Source organism: Cherax quadricarinatus, chromosome 76 (genome assembly GCF_038502225.1).
Source record: "Cherax quadricarinatus isolate ZL_2023a chromosome 76, ASM3850222v1, whole genome shotgun sequence".
Taxonomy (NCBI): domain Eukaryota; kingdom Metazoa; phylum Arthropoda; class Malacostraca; order Decapoda; family Parastacidae; genus Cherax; species Cherax quadricarinatus.
In genome coordinates this window covers 2,801,877-2,823,470 of record NC_091367.1, presented here as the reverse complement: position 1 = coordinate 2,823,470, position 21,594 = coordinate 2,801,877, and the positions used below count along the sequence as shown (strand labels likewise).

Sequence of the window (21,594 nt, the reverse complement as noted above, 5' to 3'; positions counted from 1 at the left end):
TTGTATTCTGAGCACCTTTGCAAAAACAGTGATAATGTGCGAGTGTGGTGAAAGTGTTGAATGATGATGAAAGTATTTTCTTTTTGGGGATTTTCTTTCTTTTTTGGGTCACCCTGCCTCGGTGGGAGACGGCCGACTTGTTGAAAAAAAATATATATATATATATTATATGTATTATATATATATATATATTTATATATATTATATATATATATATATTTATATATATTATATATATATATATATGCAATAAGATCACAGTAAACAGGTGATTTCAGAATATGCAAAACAACCACTCTGAAAGAATAGAGAAATTCCAAGCGCTTTCGTGACTACTCACATTATCAAGGAACTATGAAAGTAAAGCATCCAAGGAAGCTATATAAGGGGTCTGGCCAGCACCTTACTATCAGATCCTGACGCGCGCCGACCCAACTTGGATAGGTCCTTTGCACAACTCACCCCACAAACTATTCTACCCAAGAAAATTTAAAAATTATTTGTCCAGTGAATTATTAAATTCTTCCCAAATTCTATTAATTATAAATGGATCTAATTTATATAAACCAAAGGAAATATTCATATTATTGTCAAAACTGCTTTTTATGAAACAAGATTCAATTATATTCCTGTCGACCATGGACTTGCTTGATATCAAGCAAGTCCATGGTCGACAGGAATATAATTGAATCTTGTTTCATAAAAAGCAGTTTTGACAATAATATGAATATTTCCTTTGGTTTATATAAATTAGATCCATTTATAATTAATAGAATTTGGGAAGAATTTAATAATACACTGGACAAATAAATAGCTTGGGGGTGAGTTTTGCAAAGGACCTATCCAAGTTGGCTCGCCGCGCGTCATGTGTTTAACCGTTGTGGGATCTGATAGTGAGGTGCTGGCCGACCCCTTATATAGCTTCCTTGGATGCTTCACTTTCATAGTTCCTTGATAATGTGAGTAGTCACGAAAGCGCTTGGAATTTCTCTATTCTTTCAGAGTGGTTGTTTTGCATATTTTGAAATCACCTGTTTACTGTGATCTTATTGCATATATATATATATAGATATATATATATATATATATATATATATATATATATATATATATATATATATTCAACAAGTCGGCCGTCTCCCACCGAGGCAGGGTGACCCAAAAAAGAAAGAAAATCCCCAAAAAGAAAATACTTTCATCATCATTCAACACTTTCACCACACTCACACATTATCACTGCTTTTGCAGAGGTGCTCAGAATACAACAGTTTAGAAGCATATACGTATAAAGATACACAACATATCCCTCCAAACTGCCAATATCCCAAACCCCTCCTTTAAAGTGCAGGCATTGTACTTCCCATTTCCAGGACTCAAGTCCGACTATATGAAAATAACCGGTTTCCCTAAATCCCTTCACTAAATATTACCCTGCTCACACTCCAACAGATCGTCAGGTCCCAAGTATCATTCGTCTCCATTCACTCCTATCTAACACGCTCATGCACGCTTGCTGGAAGTCCAAGCCCCTTGCCCACAAAAGCTCCTTTACCCCCTCTTTCTAACCCTTTCGAGGACGACCCCTACCCCTCCTTCCTTCCCCTATAGATTTATATGCTTTCCATGTCATTCTACTTTGATCCATTCTCTCTAAATGACCAAACCATCTCAACAACCCCTCTTCTGCCCTCTGACTAATGCTTTTATTAACTCCACACCTTCTCCTAATTTCCACACTCCGAATTTTCTGCATAATATTTACACCACACATTGCCCTTAGACAGGACATCTCCACTGCCTCCAACCGTCTCCTCGCTGCTGCATTTACCACCCAAGCTTCACATCCATATAAGAGTGTTGGTACTACTATACTTTCATATATTCCCTTCTTTGCCTCCATAGATAACGTTTTTTGACTCCACATATACCTCAACGCACCACTCACCTTTTTTCCCTCATCAATTCTATGATTAACCTCATCCTTCATATATATATAATATATATAATATAATATATATAATATAATATATATATATATATATATATATATATATATATATATATATATAGTATATGCATACACGACCCCTGCAACCACATATAGGTGAGTACACAAGTGGAAAGTTAGGTGATTGGTACGATATATACAAATTATAGGGGAGACGTATGTGATACTGTATGCTGATACACTATTTTCCAATGAGGGATGCAGAAAAAAACGAAACAAAAAAACAGGCTACATGATGGCGTCCCGCCAGTAGTTTTGGTTTGTCAGTAAACCAGTGACTGGGCGACACGCCGTCACTCTTGTTCTGTTTTCCTACATTTTCCTAGCACTCTCTTCAGTATTCATTGTACAAATTGAACAGAAGAAAAATCCATCTGAAACAATTTAAAAGAATGTTTTTCTTCTAGGCGGCTACAGTTTTTTTTAAATGTTAAATGATACATCTGAAAACAAGAATAAAACTAGAATGACCTAGATCTGGCAAGTTAGACCAAAATAAAGCAGAAAGAGAAGTTTGTAGGGAAATAAAAGGCAAAAGAGGACAAGAAGGGGAAGGAAGATCAACTTCGTGCCTTGGTAAATAAATTCTACCAAAGCTGAAAACAAACATAACTGTGTTGGATAATGGTGGGGTTGTGTCATGCTGAGAAGTAGGTTACAAACCCCCAAACAAGCAGGAATCGTCATGTACTTTTAAGATATAAAACAAGCATAATGCCAACATTAACTAAAAACACCATAATCTAAATAATGCCATTTATATCGGGTTTTTCCAAGTTAAACTAGACGGAAAATGCATATAAATGAAATAAGACTTCGAAACAGACATCGAGAAAATAAAACGTGCAGAATTTTAAGACGAAACATGAAACTGCTAAGATGTGTTAGTTCTGTATGGCAGTTTTTAAATTTTTCCCTTCGATAAATTTACGTAAACGTAACATTATCAGAGGACCGACTTTACAAAAAATTAAATGAATAAACAAATTAAAAGGCTGTCGTTGCCTTAAAATACTAATTTATAGATGTCGAGTGTCTGACAAGGAAATATCCCCGAATGGCTTCCTCTACGTTGTAAAAAAAAAAAAAAATCCCCTTCCACCAAGGTTTTCGCTTACAACTTCAGAACGCCTCATTCGTATGTTTTAAAGTTTCAACACCATTAACTGGTTGCGATGCAACTACTGCCAAGTGCAGGTGATCTTTGGTCAATTTTATAAGTCCATTCCTGATTGGGGAGCTCATGTACTCACAACCTCCAGGACGAGGTTGTAGTACATAAGCTCCAGGATGAGGTCGTGAGTGCAGGAACCCCAGGATGAGGTCGTAGATACATGAGCTCCAGCATTTGGTGGTGAGTGCAACACTTATAATAAGTTTAGCAATAATTATGATGTCTACACGATGGAACGCCACAAATAACTGGTCTCCACGAGATAACCTAAGAGACCCTCTTCTAATGGGCTACAACCTTCAACACTGATATATTCTACACAGAAGGTTGGGATTGTTAAGTCAATGGACACAAATGCAACTAATGTGAAACGTTGCCATAATAAAATGTCGCATTGTTGCATGTGCCCATTTACCTAACATTTTGTCGGTAATTCTACCATTATTACAAAGGTTGAGATTGATACTGAAATGTATAGATGCCAAATTGTTTATTTAAATTTTCAAAGTGTGGCACGTTTTCTATGAAATATCTTAAGTATACGTCGTTTCCACAGCTTATTAGTATAATCAAAAGAAAGCGTTAAACCCAAATTCCACAGCTTGAACTTTTAATGGCTGAACAAGTTGATAAAACTGTTATTATCATTTAAGATTAGGCTGTATAGGTGCAAATTTGTCAATTTACTACGTTAATAGACGTGAAATTGTTAGATTCCGTACGGAAACTGGAGATCACCTCTTCTAATAGCTTCAATGATGGCGATTTCAGCTCTAAGGAAGACTCAAATTGTCAGGTTTGTCAAGTTTAACTGCCCAGTTTTATTAAACTGGTTTCGCTGCAATAACTGCAGAGCACCTCTTCTGATCAGTGTGGGTGTATCCCAATTAGATCAATCAACCTTTGGAGTAATCTTGAGTGAAAAGGTGCCAATTTTATTAAAAAATGTATTGCTGGGTTTTTCTCTGTGAAATAACTTGAGGCTGCAACTTCAGAGTAGCAGAGGCAGCTTCACACTTATAGAGGTAGTGTATTTTGCTCAGAGTTTCGTTCTGTTACTAGGTTGTGCAAGTTATAATGTTTTATTAAACAAATAGAGAAATGATCTCCGTGCAATAACTAGCAAGACTTCAAATTGGACTTCAAACTTTCAAAGCTGGTGTACATTAGTATTAAGTTCGAATTGCTTTTGGGCTGCGTATGCGCTATTTGAGATTTTATTGACGAAATTACATATTAGTTTCCATGCGATAACTCTTGAATGCCTTCCCTAATCAGCTTCAAATCTTCAACGTTCAGATTTAACTGTATTAGAAACTCATGCCACTCCTTGAGGTACGTAAAAATTTGTTACGATACGCTGGAGAAAAGTGTGGAGAATTGTTGTTTGTTATATTTTGCCAGCTCTCAGTCACCTATTGTCACTCCCCTTTCCCTCTAAGTTTTTTTTCTCACTACTGTACATGTTACTATCAACCACCACAATCATTATTGTACACCGCTGACCTCACTATCAACCACCACTCATTATCATGCACCCTTGGCCTCACTATCGCACACCACAATCATTATCGTACACCCAAGGCTTCACTATCGTGCACCATAAACATTACTATACATACCAGCCTTCACTATCGCACACCACAATCATTATTGTACACTTTGACTTCACTATTATGCTCCTCTCAGCTTCACTATCGTGCATCCCTCAGCCTGGCCTCACCAATAGTTAGAGCGCCCAGGAGTTGGATGGCCATGAGCGGAGGTTCACAATCAGAGGCGAAGGCTTCAACGAGGTACTTTGAGAAGGAGAGACAGATGATAGCCAGCATGGCAGGCTTGAGGAGGATGATGGTCACCCAGGCGAAGAGGAATGCCGGCAGGTGGCCAAACGCCGTCAGGAAGTACGTGTGCTCTGCTCCCGAAGATGGGATCATGCAGCCCAACTCAACGTAACACAGCGCTCCTGTGGTGACCAAGGTGTTACACCACCATGACGATACCCACGCCATGTTGCAGTGGGGAGGAAAATTATTGTACAGTAAGGGAGAGGGCGTTAACGTACAATAGGTGAGGGTGTTTTCGTAGTGGTGCAGTTGGACAGGTAGTCGTATAATGGGAGTGGGCGTTGTCGAAAAGTAGAAGAGGAAATGGTCATCCAGTTGGTGAAAGTTGTACAGCGAGAGAGGGCAGTGTCAAACAGTGGGTGTGGCGATAAGTGTCGTACAGTGAGAAGGGTGTTAATTATCGTACAGTAAAATGGTGATAATTATTGCACAGTGAGAGTGGAGGTAGTCAACGTACATTGTGAGGTGAGGAGGTGGTTGGTGGCAGTCGTCATGCAGTGAAAAAGGGGGGGGGGACATACCGTACATTGGAGAAAAAGGGAGAAATGTACAATGAAGAAAAGGAAGATGTACAGTGGAGAAAGGGGAGATGTCGTACAGTAAAGGGAACGAGAGGTTAACAGATATCGTGCAGTAGGAATTACAAGTCACACAACAAGAACGAGTCGTCATAATACCCAAGGAACGTCACAGTGCAACAGGCAGAAATGTTCCGTAACGTAAGCATATAACCGGAGTTGTACAGTAGAAGCCAAGTTGTATCATGGAAGTTAAAATTTACAATGGAAGACAAGATGTAAGACGGACCTCAAGGTGTGCAACGGAAGACAAGTTGTACAATGGAAGACAAGATCAAACACGGGAAATCAGTCGTACATTACGAGGCCATTTATCAATTGCGACGTGAATGACAGTGCGTGCGGTTATGAAAATTTATCATCATTGTTATGAGAATAATGAAAAATAATAGAAAACAGGGATTAGTACATAGTAGTAGTGATGGTAGTAGTAATATTATAGGAATGGTAGTATAGTAATAGTAGTATAGTAATAGTAGTATAGTAATAGTAGTATAATAATAGTATAATAATAGCAGTATAATAACACAGTAGTAGTATTAGTATTGTAGTGGTAGTATAGTAGCAGTAGTATAATAGTACAGTAGTATATTAATAGTAGTATATTAGTAGTATAGCAGTAGAAATAATAGTTGTGGTGGTGGTGGTAAAAGCAGTAGCAGCAGCAGCAGCAGCAGCAGCAGCGACGGTGGTGGTGGAGATAGTAGTGGTCCAGACCGTATCGTCAGTGATGTGATGGTAATAATGTAGGACCATGTAGACATCAGCAGCGGATGTGGTAGATGGTGGTGGTAGTGGTGGTGTTTGTATCACACACACCACACCCCGTCACGATAAGGTCCAAAGAAAGCAGCAAAGTAGAAAATAAGATTGACTAGTTTTAAAAATCTAGAGAACTAGATGATAATAATAATAATAATAATGTCATGGACAAAAGTATTTAATGCTTGAGATTTCAAACTGGAATGAGGCTGTGAACTGCTGGAAATTATTTAGTGTCCGGTACACTTTCAAACAAGCATGTGAGAGACTTTTGTCTATGACTTATACATGAAAATATTTAAATATATCAACTGCATCTCTCCCGGTACTGCTGTCATCTGAAATAAATACTGCAGGTACAGTGCATCATACATCTGTAATGGTACTAAAATAAGATGATCAGTATAAGAATAAAATTTCGTAAATGTTTGCAAAACAATTGGTATGTGATAGTTATCAGCCACACATTAAGTTGTATATGTAACGTTAATCACTAAAAGTTTATAAGAGATTTAGCAAAGAGTTATGGGTGTATCTCATGAAAAAGTCTACGGATAATTCAATTCATGTTTGACTTAAACTAGTGTTGACTGGTTGTCTTTTTTCCATTTTGTAACAAAATGTTTCAGCCATTTTTAATTTCATGGTGACAGCTTGTGTCTGTTTTCGACTATTAATGAATATATAAGCTGGTTATAAGTCTGAAAATATGCCCATGCTGTGTTGTGCCAAAGAAATGTGTCATCTGTAGAATTAAATCATGAGTAATTAAGAATCAAGTGACTTAATGCATAGCGACCTGGGAGACTAAGCTTCTTAATTATTGTTAACCATGAGAGTAGTACTTTATAAGTTCAAAAGTAACTACACTGACTTCAGTGGCTGGTAACTTAATAAATATTAATAACTTCTGATAATCATAATTCACGCGATTCATAATAACTAGTGGTGAGTAATGATTTAGATTAGCGTTTTGTGGCGTTAAGTGGCGCAGTAACTGTCACCAAAATACTCAACGTGAGTACTCACTAATAGCATTTTTAATGTTTAAAAATCACTAGACCCCACTGCTTATTCAACGCTTTGAACCTTTTGATACATGCATTTTGAAATTATTTCTATGGCTGCTAAGTTGCTAATAACTTACTGTGAACAATTTTCGACCATATTACATAAATAATTATTTAAAAGAAAGACCTACGTCACATATACAATCCCTACCCATAATTCGTTCAGTGTTAAAAACAAGAAATCATATTACACAAAGCACTAAAATTTTATAAAACGAAAATTCTGAGAAGGGAGATGGGAAGGGAGGAGGATGAAGGGAGGGGATTCATATTTGATCCGAGGAGAGGGATAAATCAGCTCCAGTTCCTCAGATCAAATGGTCTCCCCCAACAGCAAGGAAGCTTCCTTGAAAGGCATAATAAGACTACTCACCCAGGAGAGAGAGACCGCCGCAGGCAGCCCACACAACTAGGCTGAGACCCACGCTTCCCGTCCGCTCCAGCAGACCCTTCGGGCTTACGAAAATTCCTGATCCTGGAATGGGAAGCACGAGGAGAGAACAAATCTAGAGTATATTGCATAGTATTATCAGCGTTTTAAACTGTTGTATTACACAACTTAGACTATCATGGTGGTGCCCATAAGTGGCTGTAGTATCTGGATCATGATGGCAAGTTGGTCACGTCTACAATATGGTTTATGACAACTACGGTTACCTTATGTGAATCAAATATTTACTGATTAAAGGCAATCAAGTAATTAACTAATAATCTAACTAGTGGCTACAAATACCTCATTAATGTCATGATTTTCATTTATAAATCCCATAAATTTAGAAACATTCGTTCAACTCTTAATAAGCACAGTAAATATAGAACGGTACAAATGCTAAACACAAAATATAGGCTAGAGGATACCTATTACTGGGCATTTCACACCGTACTGACCTAGCTTTGTATACTATTGTACAGTGTAAAAAGAAGTTTTTGAATATATGGTAAATACGCATGGTTGCAAAAACTGACCGTCTACGTGGCACATTTTGGTACATGATGAAAACTAATGAAGCTTAGCCAAGGGCTCAATATGTACAAACCAGTAAAAATGTACATACTCTACAAAGCTAATTACCAAAATATATTATACCATATCTTGAATATACTCCTACTGTTTCTAGTGGAATATTCACCTTTATTTCTATCAGAATGACAGAGCTGTCGCTTAGAACAGACGGGTCTTGCAAATTGGAAACTCGAACCATCAATGGTTACATCCAGAACACCTATCAATCATGGTGCCGCCAATCACAGACTCACACATCCACGTGCAATCATGTTATCTAAACCTAACCAGTTACACGTTAACAACATCAGGAACTCTCCAGAGTACCTAACAATGAAGGTGCCAACACAATGTGACTCAAACATCCAGTCGTATCTTAACTATCGGATGCGCCTTTACGTATCTAGTAATCTCTGAATCATAACCACCATAAGCACACAATCTCTTGCTACCAATCAGTCAACACAACTACCAGTATCCAATCTCTACATACCAATCATGGTACCAACATCACCAGAAGCACCCAAGGGTTACCAAAATCTCTACATAACAATCACGGTGACACACAAGCACCACAGAAAGGCCCAATGTCCCCTTACCCATCATGGTGCTGACGCAACCAATAAGAGTAGCCAATCTGTACTTACCAATCATGGTGCCGACGATCAGAGCAACCCCACTGAGGAGTCCCACCCTCCTCTCGAGGTTAATAGGGTCATCCGCACCTGGTTTGCCCCCCTCCAAACCTGAAGACTTGCCTTCAGCTTGGCTCTCTGCCCGCGGGAGGCCCGACCCTCTGCCCCGGACACTCGCACCGCCCCCCACGCCCTCATGTCCTGCAGGAAAACAACACATACACAGGTAAATAAAAGGGACAACACAGTACCTGAAATGAGACAAAAATGAAATAGTGGCTGTAACAGGAAAAAAAGTCACAACAATCATTCTAATAAAATCGCAATACAGTGGTTTAAACAGAAGTCACAACAAGAATTGAAGTAAAATCGCAACACATTGGTTGAAATAGGGAAAATCGCAAGTAACTTTGTCACAATACAGCGACTCAAACACACTAAAGGTACAATACCGTAGCTCAAAGAATTACAGCTCATAAATTGTAAACGAAAACTGAACGAAGTTTGGGATATTAAATCGCGAGTGAAAAAGAAAAGGTCGGAACAATAGGTAGGCTAATAGTCATTGTTGTCATGTTGGTGCTAGATACATGATGTGCTTGTGAAGGGGTTACGAAGGCTCCATGGTATGGTGGAGGTATAAAGGGGATATACTGTGTGATAGTGAGTGCCTCTTCGGTGTACATGAAATATTAAAAAATAAAAATCGGCTGCAACAAATATCCAAACACTTAAAAATGTGTTCAGTAACCATGTAAAATAAGTCTAAACTTGCAGAGAGTAACAATAAAAGCAAAACACCTTTCTAGGTCTATGCAAGAACATCTTTCTAGGTCTACGAACTTCACGTCAAGCAGTGATATGTGAAAACACTTTTCAATAAAGGTCACGCCAAAGCACCACAGTCAAGACCACGGTGCTTTTCAACTCAAGACTGAAGGACTGATTACCTCATCTTTTGTATATAATTCTAGTCTTCACATTATGTTCTTGTACTGATAAAGCCACTGGTTGGCGAAACGTCTACAAATAAATATTCCCAAATGTTGCACATCTGTTCAGTTCTTCATATTGTTGGTATTGTACAACATTTATGTACAACCAGATTAAAAGATTGTTCTGAGATGTGCTGTAAATCACTTCATGAAAACACCTGTCAAAAGAAGCCAACAGGCTTGTTATAATTATATTCACAGGGAAGCGCTAAAACCGTATGGTCCGTGCAGCATGAAAGAAAATAAGAGGAAATTAAGTTTTATCCAAGGAAAGAAACTATAGCTCCAGTTCCATGGATAAAGAGTCCATCAATATCATGGCACCCCTAGGATGGGACGCTTCAAGTAACGTGGGAAAAGATAAGTACTATTCGGGGCGCTTATTAGAAAAAACGTTTCGTCACTAGTAGCTTCTTCAGTCCTAGGACTGGAGAAGCTACTAGTGACGAAATGTTTTCTCTTAATATACTGCATATGTCCTGAACTGTACATAAGTGTCTTTTTCCATATCTTGGTATCACCATACCATTTTTCGCTTCAAGTAACGCCAGAAAATCTTGGAATACTTGTGATTACGACATCCATGGTCCAGTGAACGAGAATAAACAGCTATTGTACATGAGGAAATATTAGGTACAAAGTGGGAGGGGAAAGAGCGAGAGAAGAGGTAGAGGAATATGGGAAGAGGGGGGAGGATGGAGAAGTTGAAGGGAGGAGGGAGAGGCTAGACTGCTGCTAGAGGAAGGATTAGATAATACAGGGCGAAAGAAGGAAGAGAGAAAAAAGAGAAACCATACACTAAGCACAGTTTTGAATTCAGGCGTCTAATGTGTAAGCTAAACAACGATAGCAAAATGTTAAACACAGTGTTATAAATCACTAAAAAAATTAAGTCACGATATACACATTACATTAATTTATAAACCAATAAAATGTTCTTAAAGAATAAAAAAAATAGCTATAAAAGGGGGAGTGTGATGAAGTGAGGTGGATAGTGTAAGAACATTGGTGACCTTGAGTACTACATTTACTTATTAATGTTCCAATAAGAATGTCTACTTTAGCACTCATTCTTCGGAAAGTTTAGTTGGTGGCAGACACGCTGGAGAGGGGATGGGGGCTGAGACGAAGGGGAGGGAGTATTAGAAGGAAGGGAAAGGAGAGATGATGGGGAAGAGGGGGATATTTAAAGGGAGAAAGACTCCTCAGAGGAGGTGCTTGACGGTGAGGGGGCTCTTGATCGAAGGAATTGGTCTTATCCTCCCCTTTCTTAGATCGGACCCGAATGATTCATTCCCTAGGCAGCATATGACCCCTGGGAGTTTAGCACTTCCCCCTAGTTAAAATAAAGGAGGGGAAAAACTGGAGAAACATAGAGGGAGGGACGTTAGCTTCCAATATCAACATCAGGTCAGAGGGTGTGTTTACATGCGTGACGCCATTGCAGCGCTGTGTCACATCATTGATAATGAAGGGTTTAGAGGGAGTAGACGATGTTGCTATCCACACGCAACACAGCTCGTGAAATCTACTGTGGAATTCACGTTCATAAACCTTTAATCAAAATTTCACTATTTTAAGTGAATAATATTAAAGTTTACTAACCTTAATTTCATGGCGATTTTTTTTTAAAGTTTTCTCGGCGTGTTACATTTTACACTTTAAGCTTCATTAAGCGTGCTCGCAGCCTGTCATTAAACTCATTATCACACATGGCGGTCATGTTATAAGTGTACGTCATGCAGTCACAACGAGGCTTACACAAAATGGAAGTGACTGTATTGTTTGAAAGCGCACTCACTGACCTCACACATTATGACTAATCAGCCTCAGGGATTCTCACGCAGAATTTAATTGTAATTCATCAGACGAATCATTCTATATAACGACCTTCATGTTACTGCAGTTTATAACAAAGCTAAGTATATTATTATTATTATTATTATTATTATTATTATTATTATTATTACCATCATGTGAAAGCGCTAAGTTCCTAAGGGTTATACAGCGCATAGGGAATGTGATGTGCGAGAGGTAACTGAATTTTATCCAAAGAAGGGGAGGGTAGGTACAGTACCTAGGACCAATTGCTCTTCACTGTTATCAATGCACTCCCCCCTGAAAGTATACAGTCGTGTGTGTGTGTGTGTGTGTGTGTGTGTGTGTGTGTGTGTGTGTGTGTGTGTGTGTGTGTATTGATTTTGCAAATCAATAATGCAGCAGAGTACAGAATCACAACCCGAGATCTATAAAGAATTCAATACTGTAATTAGTGTTACAGGATACAACGACGTGACTTGCCTACACACACACACACACACACACACACACACACACACACACACACACACACACACACACACACACACACACATACACACACATACACACACTAACGTTTCTGTACCTATTGGAGGAAGATACATTTTTTATGGGCAAGCTCTAAACCCATAAGGGTTATACAGCGCCTGGAGAAGAGGCACTCTGGTTCGATCCAATGGATGGGAAGGATGACCCCTCATCAGTATCAAGAAATCTCTTGAGGTAATCCTACGGAAACCTTATATAATAATAAACCTATTGAAACCTGTGCTCCAATTCCCTGAATCAGTCTGAAAGCCTTCCATTTTCCCAGGCGTTGTATGGCCCCTACGGATTTAGCGTTCCCCATGAATGCAATACGTATTATAATTGAGGAAACGGTAAACCTATTAGCTAAAATTATTTGGTTCCAGAGCCCTTCACCATCAACAAGACAAACACTGTCCTCTTGTCAGAGGTTGATTATCATTAATTCACGTCCTCAGCACTGGTGTGGTGTTGGTCCCACAAGGAAGGTGATGACAATTATCACTATAAAAATAAAAGTAACCAAAGCCTTTTAAGGCAGACATTCCTGCCATTGTTTACCTTGAGAGATCGATAGTCGCTCCGTCATGCACAAGGCCAGCCACCTCTGTGCAACATAAGCCTCTACATTAATAAAACGTAGGAACAATCTTAAAGTTAGCATTTTCAATGCAAGTGTGGGTGTGTTATGTCTTGATAACAACCTATTCTCCAATTAGGTCATCCTAGCCGATAGTGTTGGTGATAATGATCCTCGGTGTTATATGTCTTAATAACAAAATGTTCTGTAATTAGGTCGTCCAGTTTCACACGAACTGCCCATCGGGTGTTTCTGCACGCTTGATATATAGATTTTGTTTTATTATCGGTTATGTTATGTCGCTTTATCTTTAATTAGATTAACTTATATTAACATATAATTACGTATAGCTACTCGACAACATAGAATTTAAAACAAATAACGAATGACTTACGTCTGGTAGCGCAGAGCGTAATGACATTTCCAGCGCACATTCACTCACAGGCACCGAAACATTGGTGAACATGTTAATTTGCATATCCCCACTCATAGGCATTTTACCTTCCTAACAGTAGTTACACTGATTATACCACTCTCTTCTATCATTTATACCACCCATATATTTTTTTCAACTCAACGGCAGCATCCCACCGAGGCAGGGTGACCTAAAAAGAGAAATAAGTTTTTCTTTTTAAATTTAGCAATTTATACACAAGGGGATACTAGTCCCTTGATCCTGACATGGCTTACGGTGGTAGAATTCTTTTCCACTTCCCAATGGAGTATCACCTATATAAATTAATACAAATTTTTAAATAAAAATCTACCAAATTAATGTCTTGAACGACCCTCTTCTTCACACTTATTTAAACCAAAATATAAAACAGGGTTTAACATCAGCTCTTATTATCTATATTACTCATTACTCTGTCTCAAGCGTACTGGCTAATCATTAATAGTAAGGGAAAGCGCTAAACGTGTAAGGGGTGATGCTGCACCTGGGGAATGAAAGGTGACCAGGTTCGATCCAAGGAAGGGGAGGAAGATAAGTCCAATTCCTTGGATCAAGAGCCCCCTCACAAGCATCAAGGAACCTGCCCTAAGAGGTCTCACTGTTTGATGACGGGTCGACTAGGTGCGTTTGTCAGTGTTGGTTATAGCAACCCTAATTTGATCCTATGTGGTATTATTGGTGACAGTGATCCTAGGAGGTATCTGGTCTTTGTGATACTAATCTTAGGTGGTAGTGATGGTGATCAGGTTGTAGTTAGTGGCAGTGATCTTAGGAAGTAGTGACACTTAGTAAAAGCAATGAGTGACGATGATGACGTGTTAAACACCGATGGTCATTATGCTGGTGCCAGTGATGATGTTCACACCTCTGTTAATAACTTCAACACAAGTTATTTACAAAGTGGTTGGTTATTATGCTAGTAAAGTTATATATATATATATATATATATATATATATATATATATATATATATGTGTGTGTGTGTGTGTGTGTGTGTGTGTGTGTGTGTGTGTGTGTGTGTGTGTGTTTGTGTGTGTGTGTGTGTGTGTGTGTGTGTGTGTGTGTGTGTGTGTGTGTGTGTGTGTGTGTGTGTGTGTGTGTGTGTGTGTGTGTGTGTGTGTGTGTGCTTAACAATTCGCAAACAGCCGAAACTATTTATATTGTCTCTACGTCCACAGCAGGACTCGAATCTGCTAACTCTGTATCCGAGTCCACAGCACTTTACCACGAGACTAGACCTGTGAAAAGTATGGGTGCTTAGCCGAAGCTAAGCGATGTTTCCCCATACCCCCGGGCACCAAGCTCGTTTTGAAAGTTATTTCACCGAATCCTGCCACATGCAGTGGACAACAAAAGATTTGAAATGGTTTACAATTCGCAAACAGGTGAAATTATTTGCTGCTGCTGCTGCTGACACTTGTGCTGACACTCACACATTATTGCTCTCACAGGGATTATCATGTGTTAACAGTCTAGCAGATGGATGCCAACCAGGAGGAAGCAAGCACCCAGGGAAATGGCACGGCTGGCAATACTAGGAGAGGCAAGTGTCGGTCATGCTTACAGCTTCGTTGTCTCAACTCTAATGGTTTCCTCCGCAAACACGGTAGTTGCCCTGGTTCAGGATGTCCTCCTGTGGAAAGTGATGATCCAGAGCCACCTCAGGCACCTGAACCCACTCCAACAGATTTCATCTCATCAGACAATCTTTTGGAAGCAATTAAAGCAACAGGTACGAGGACACTCACACATATTCCCAAAGCAGCCCGTCCACACGCAGCTGGAAAACTTACAGACCTCCTGAAAAAAGTAAACGATGGTTCCACTATCAAGGCATGGCACAACTTGCTACTTTCTGGCAATGTCTGCTTAGCTGTGCCGGAAAGAAGGGGAAAGGGGCTAGCCTCAATGATAATTAAATCCTTAAGAGATTTTCCTAGAGTTGATAACCTCATTCGCCTTCCCCGTCAACACAAAAAAGGGAGAGGCAGAACCCCCACTCACTCTACTGACAGTGAAAATTTTTTGTCAGAGTCCAGGTGAGCAAGAAAATTGAAGAGGGCAACACAGTGGGGGCAATCAGAATTATTACCAGTGAAGATACAGTTGCTCCCAGGGATGCTGACACTGCTGAAGCACTTAGAGGAAAGCACCCTGCCAGGGAAACCAGTGGCACCAACTGTTCCAACACCTCTGTCCCCACTATGGAACCATTGATTGTGGAAGACTCAGACATTTACAAAGCAATAATGTCGTTCCCATCTGGCTCTGCTGGGGGGTTACACTGGAATAAGGCCACAGCATTTAAAGGAAATGGTTAATCCAGTTATTGGGGAAATTGCAGAGACACTGTTTTCAGAGATCACAAGGTTCGTCAACAATTCCTTGGCTGATCTGATTCCTGATGAAATTAGACCTTTCTTTTTTGGTGCAACACTTTGTGCACTTAAAAAGAAGGATGGAGGAATTCGGCCAATTGCAGTAGGCAACACGTTACGCCGCCTCGTGTCCAAAGCTGCTGTCCGAAGTATTCGTGCACAGGCAGCCATGATGCTTCAACCAAACCAGCTTGGCTTTGGGGTCTCTCAAGGAAGTGAAGCAGCGGTTCATGCAACAAGGGCGTATATCAACAACCTGCCTGAGGACAATGCAGTGGTAAAATTAGATTTCAAGAATGCGTTCAATCTCCTGAAAAGAGACGTGGTATTAGCAGCAGTACAAGAACATTTCCCTGGTCTCTTCCCTTTTGTTTCAGCTGGGTATAGCAAGGAATCAATGCTTCTCTTTGGAGAGCATGAAATCACATCATCGGAGGGTGTCCAACAAGGAGATCCTCTTGCACCATTTCTCTTCTGTATAGCAGTTAGGGAAATCACAGTCAGACTGACCAGCGAGCTAAACATCTGGTTCCTAGATGATGGCACACTAGCAGGTACAAAGGAGTCCCTCCTACATGACCTTACACAGGTAATGACACGGGGACAGGAAATGGGTCTCATCCTGAATCCATCCAAATGTAAAATCATCTCAGTCAGTCAATAAGTGATAAATGCAGTGAGATCAAAACTACCAGGAGCAGCAGTCATTGCCCCCACAAATAGTGTCTTGCTAGGAGCACCTCTGGGAAGCAATGCCATTGACACAATTCTCAGGAAGAAATTGGAAGAGTTAAGGAGAATGGAACAACGAATAGGCAATCTGGACACCCACGATGCCTTGTACCGTCTCACAAAGTGCTTGAGTCTGCCCAGGTTGACATATTTCCTAAGATGTGCACCTTCATATGATAACCCTATACTGCACGAATATGACAGTATTCTGAGGCAGATTTTTACGAAAGTACTTAACCTTACTCTAGAAGACGGGCAGTGGAACCAAGCTACACTTCCAGTCAGACTAGGAGGCATTGGTGTCCGCAAGTCATCACAGATTGCGTTACCTGCTTTTCTGTCCTCGTGTATTGCATCCAGAGAGCTTGTAACAGCGATTCTCCCTGAACATCTTAGGGACAAGATTGGAGTCCAGGACCAAAAATTCATTGACGGAGCAATGATCTGGGATAATCTAACGGGCTCTGAAACCAGACCTGCTCCCCCCAACAACTACAAACAATCGCACTGGGATGGTCCAATAGTGGAAAATATTGCCTCAACAATGCTTCAGAGTGTGTCAGGGAAGGATAGAGCCCGCCTCCTGGCAGTGAGAGCCCCTCATGCTGGGGACTTTCTGTTGGCTGTTCCCAACTCCAGCCTTGGCACACGCCTTGACCCACAGACCATCCGCATTGGTGTTGCCCTTCGACTTGCCGCCCCTATTCTTGCCGAACACAGGTGTATTTGTGGCAGTGAAGCAGCAGACCGATTCGGGTACCATGGTCTTGTGTGCCGTAAATCCGAGGGAAAGATTGCAAGACATGAGGAGGTTAATAACATTATCAAGAGGAGCCTCACAACAGCTGGATGCCCAGCAGTAAGGGAGCCACCCCAACTATGCAGATCTGATGGCAGCCAGAAGCGTCCAGATGGTATCACCCTTCAAGCCTGGACAGATGGGAAGCAGGTGGTGTGGGACTATACATGTGCATCTACCTTGGCTGATACCTATCTCCAATACACCAGGGAGGAAGGAGGGACAGCTGCCAGCTTCAGGGAGTCCCAAAAGTCTAGAAAATATGGAGAACTTGCCCATCATTATATGTTTGTTCCCATAGGCTCAGAGACCCTTGGCTCATGGGGAAAGAGTGCATCTAAATTCCTTAAGGAGCTGGGAAAAAGACTCATCAGGGTAACTAGGGATCCCAGGGCAGCTACTTTTCTGTTCCAGCGGCTCAGTGCGGCTGTTCAAAGGGGTAATGCCTGCTGCATTTTGGGCACACGCCCCAGCTCTGAGGAGCTGGATGAGATTTTCGCCTTATAATCGGTGATACACACGTAACAACATGTACCGTATATGCCACCTTTATATTAACAATGTATCTCTTAAATCTTCTGTGCTATATATACATATATATATATATATATATATATATATATATATATATATATATATATATATATATATATATATATATATATATATATATATATATATATATATATATATATATATATATATATATATATATATATATATATATGTTGGTGCGCTTAAATTTGTGAATGCAGATTCGTCATGTAACCAGCACAGCTGGTGACGTCATCAGTGACTGCCCCCGAGCTAAACTTACACCAGAACCTCTCTCACTCACGGGATGGAGGGAGGGAAAGAAGGGGAGGGGGGGGGAGAGAAATGAAGGGAGAGATGGGTAAGTGAGCAGAAGGGAAGGAGGGAAGAAAACTGGATTCCGTTTGGTATCATCACTCATGCTGATTGGCTGGCTTCCTTAGCACAAGTGTTGAGACCTTGCCCAATCACAAGAGACAACAGCAAAATTAATATTACACAGCGACCAGTCATAACACTTCACCACTACTGCTACAGCTTCGGAGCCTGACCAACACTGTCACTATTACTGCCTCAGCTATAGACCAATCCCGTCACTACTGTATCTTCTGGTTCAGACCAATTGTCACTTACAGGTTGTGGTTCAGACCCATCAAGTCACAGCTTCAAGTCCAGACCAATCACGTCACTTGGTGCTATAATAATAGGTCAACGTAGGTCCCATGCGTCACATTCATTGGCAAGGACAAGCCGGCGGCAGCAGTGGTACCAGCGGCGGCAGCAACTGCAGCAGTAGCAGCAGCACTAGAAACAGCCCCAGCAGCAGCACTGACAGCACTAGCAGTGATAATTCTCATCTAACCACTGTTGTTCACGGGCTCTCGCTAAATAACACACTAATATCAATGAACTTAAACCCTTCCGAGAAATTTTAGGATATCCCTATAATTCTTCAAAAAAAATTAACTTATTTCTTAGGATAAATCATAATAAAATGTCACTTTAGTATCTATAATGACTACAGTATATATATGTAAAATCATTCAGTTCTGAATACTACTTGCTTTTATGTAGGGTAATTGTATACCTAAATATGAAAAAGACAAGGAGATAGCAATCAAAATTAAGAAAATGAACGAATTTAATATTTAAACCCTAATAACTATTAATATAAAGCAAATCAATAAGCAGAAAGAATGGAATGTAACTTCGAAGCAACAGGTGCAACATAAACGCGTCTAATGGATTTTTTTGCAGTTACAGATCACTGAAATGAACTGCCCATTGAAGTTTCAAGTATAAAAAAATAGTAATTTAAGACCCAAATGGGTCTTAAATTACTATTTTACTTAGCCAGGGAAAACCCCTGGTTGTCTTCAAGAGGGAGCTGGACAGATACCTAAAGACGGTGTCGGATCAGCCGGGCTGTGGTTCGTACGCTGGATTGCGTGCGGCCAGCAGTAACAGCCTCGTTGATCAAGCCCTGATCCACCGGGATCAGGGCCTGATCCACCGGGATCAACGCCCCCGTGGACCGGGCCGCGGGGGCGTTGATCCCCGGAATGCCCTCCAGGTAGATAACAGGTTTAACTAGAGCTGTGGAGAGGCTGAATGTGGTGAACGGAATCCTGACGTTTATTCAGGAACTGAGTCTACCTCAGTATGATCAGTTGAGTGAACCACCCAGGGCATAATGGTGGTGGTGATAGTTGTAGTAACACTAGCAGTAGAAGCTAAACATGCTATAATGCCTATTACAATTAGAGAGCTAGATTGTAGCTAGTCTTTTTCAGCAGATGCCCTTTGCATATTTGATATAAAAAAAACCTGAATAACGAGTATCATTTGTTATTATATTAGTATATCCGTCTGGCTTGTACAAAGACAACCCCTCAAGGAAGAGGTTCCTTGATGCTGAATACCTTCCACATCCCCCCCCCACAGGCGTTGTATAACCCTACGGATTTAGCGCTTCCCCATTGATTATAATAATATACAGAGACAATAACAGTCCGTAAGTCCTTGGAAATAATTTAGTTTCGCTTATTGCCAATGTTACGTAAATAAAATTCCTGAAGAAACTTTTCCTGCAATACATTTTATCTAAGACTATAAAACGCTGACAAAAACCCTATACTTCAGATAACACTTGTAATAAGACCATACATTTCCCTGGTAATTTATTTATGAAGAAGCAACGGTCCAACTATTCCACATCGAAGCCAATACACACAGTTGAAGGCTCTATATAGTATTCGTAAAAAAAAATTAATAAAGCTTACCTCAATCTGCTAACACAATAAAATAAAATAGATACTAAATTAATAAGGATTACCTACAATAACTGACTACATATTAAAATGGAGCAACTGTGATATCACTCACCCATGAACCTGGCGCAAGTCACTGTCACCGGTAGAATGAACGAGCAGCAGCAGAACACCAGGCCACCACCAGCGGGCCCAGTGGGTGCCGTGACCCAGGCCACCAACCCTGGGCACTATGGGGTCCCTCATCCCTGGCCACTACCCCTGAGAACCAGAGGGTCCCTCATGCAAAGCCCCCACCCCTGGGACCCAGTGGGTCCCCCACTCCAGGCCACTGCACGAACTACTTCACAAGGATATCAATTAACAATAGCATGAACATTCTTCAAGTTTATGAGAAACACGAAGGCAACATTTGTTTAGTTTATCATTACATTTCCCATCTTATCGCTTTCCTCCCATTCCTCAAGACACCCATACCGGACTTCTCGTTCCACAGTACTTTTTATTTACTAATCCACCCTATCATAATCATAATTTTTAAAGGGGTGGAAGGGTAAGCCAGTGGAAGGCCTGGGTCAGATGACCAAACGCTCCAGCTGCGAGTCATCATATGACTTAAGACCCGCGCCAGGAAACACTTGTCTAGTTTCCTGACAAACCTTACCTAACCTAATCCACCCTATGAACACGAGAATTTCTCACCCAGTATCTCCCTGAGCTCCACACACCCTTTACCTTCGATATACCTTTTGTGAGTTTCTCAATACGGTCCACCCTAGGGTCCTACCCTAGCTAAGCCCAGAACCCAGCACCACCTCATATCCAATCACATCCCCTACTGACATACTTCCCACCCCCTTCATTATAGAGTACGGCAACAGCACACTGCTAGTGTACCAATTTGTGTTTACCACCCCCTCCATTATAGAGTACGGCAACAGCACACTGCTAGTGTACCAATTTGTGTTTAATCAAAAAACATCCACACCCCCCAGTACCCTAAACCTCCCCCACCTGAGCAGCACGTGATGTTAGCAGTGCTCCAAGAAATTACGTCAGAGTTATACGAAAGCATTCATACACGCACATGCGCACACGGGTACACATACAGAAACACACATGCGGACACAGACACACACATAGGCGATAAGTTTTTACCTCTACTCTTTACCAACATCTCTTCTGTACTCTCCATCCATACCTCTTCCTCTTCCATTCCCATCTCCCACCCACCAATCATTTCAAAAGTTTCATTCACACCCTCCTACCCCAACGCCACGTCTGTCCACCTGTCGCTTCCAGATACTCACCCACATCACCCTATTCTACTTCACATTTCAACAATACACAAATAACCCTCAAATAAAAGAGAGGAGCTTATGACGACGCTTCAGTCCGACTTGTACCATTTACTTTGTAAACTGTT

At 40.6% G+C, this 21,594-nt stretch overlaps 1 protein-coding gene across 6 annotated transcripts in view; it reads right to left on the bottom strand.

Moving 5' to 3' along the window:
* Positions 1-21,594, bottom strand: part of sbm (L-type amino acid transporter sobremesa) — a 266,983-nt gene that overhangs the window by 59,373 nt on the left and 186,016 nt on the right. For 5 of the 6 annotated variants that reach the window (XM_070101136.1, XM_070101137.1, XM_070101138.1 and 2 more), the window contains 2 exons: positions 9,090-9,278; positions 7,813-7,914 (listed from right to left, as the gene is read on the bottom strand). In XM_070101136.1, coding sequence (XP_069957237.1) covers positions 7,813-7,914; positions 9,090-9,278 — 291 coding nt within the window. Of the gene's footprint in view, positions 1-7,812; positions 7,915-9,089; positions 9,279-20,283; positions 20,309-21,594 lie in introns of those variants that run through there. The other variant, XM_070101140.1, reaches the window with a different exon arrangement.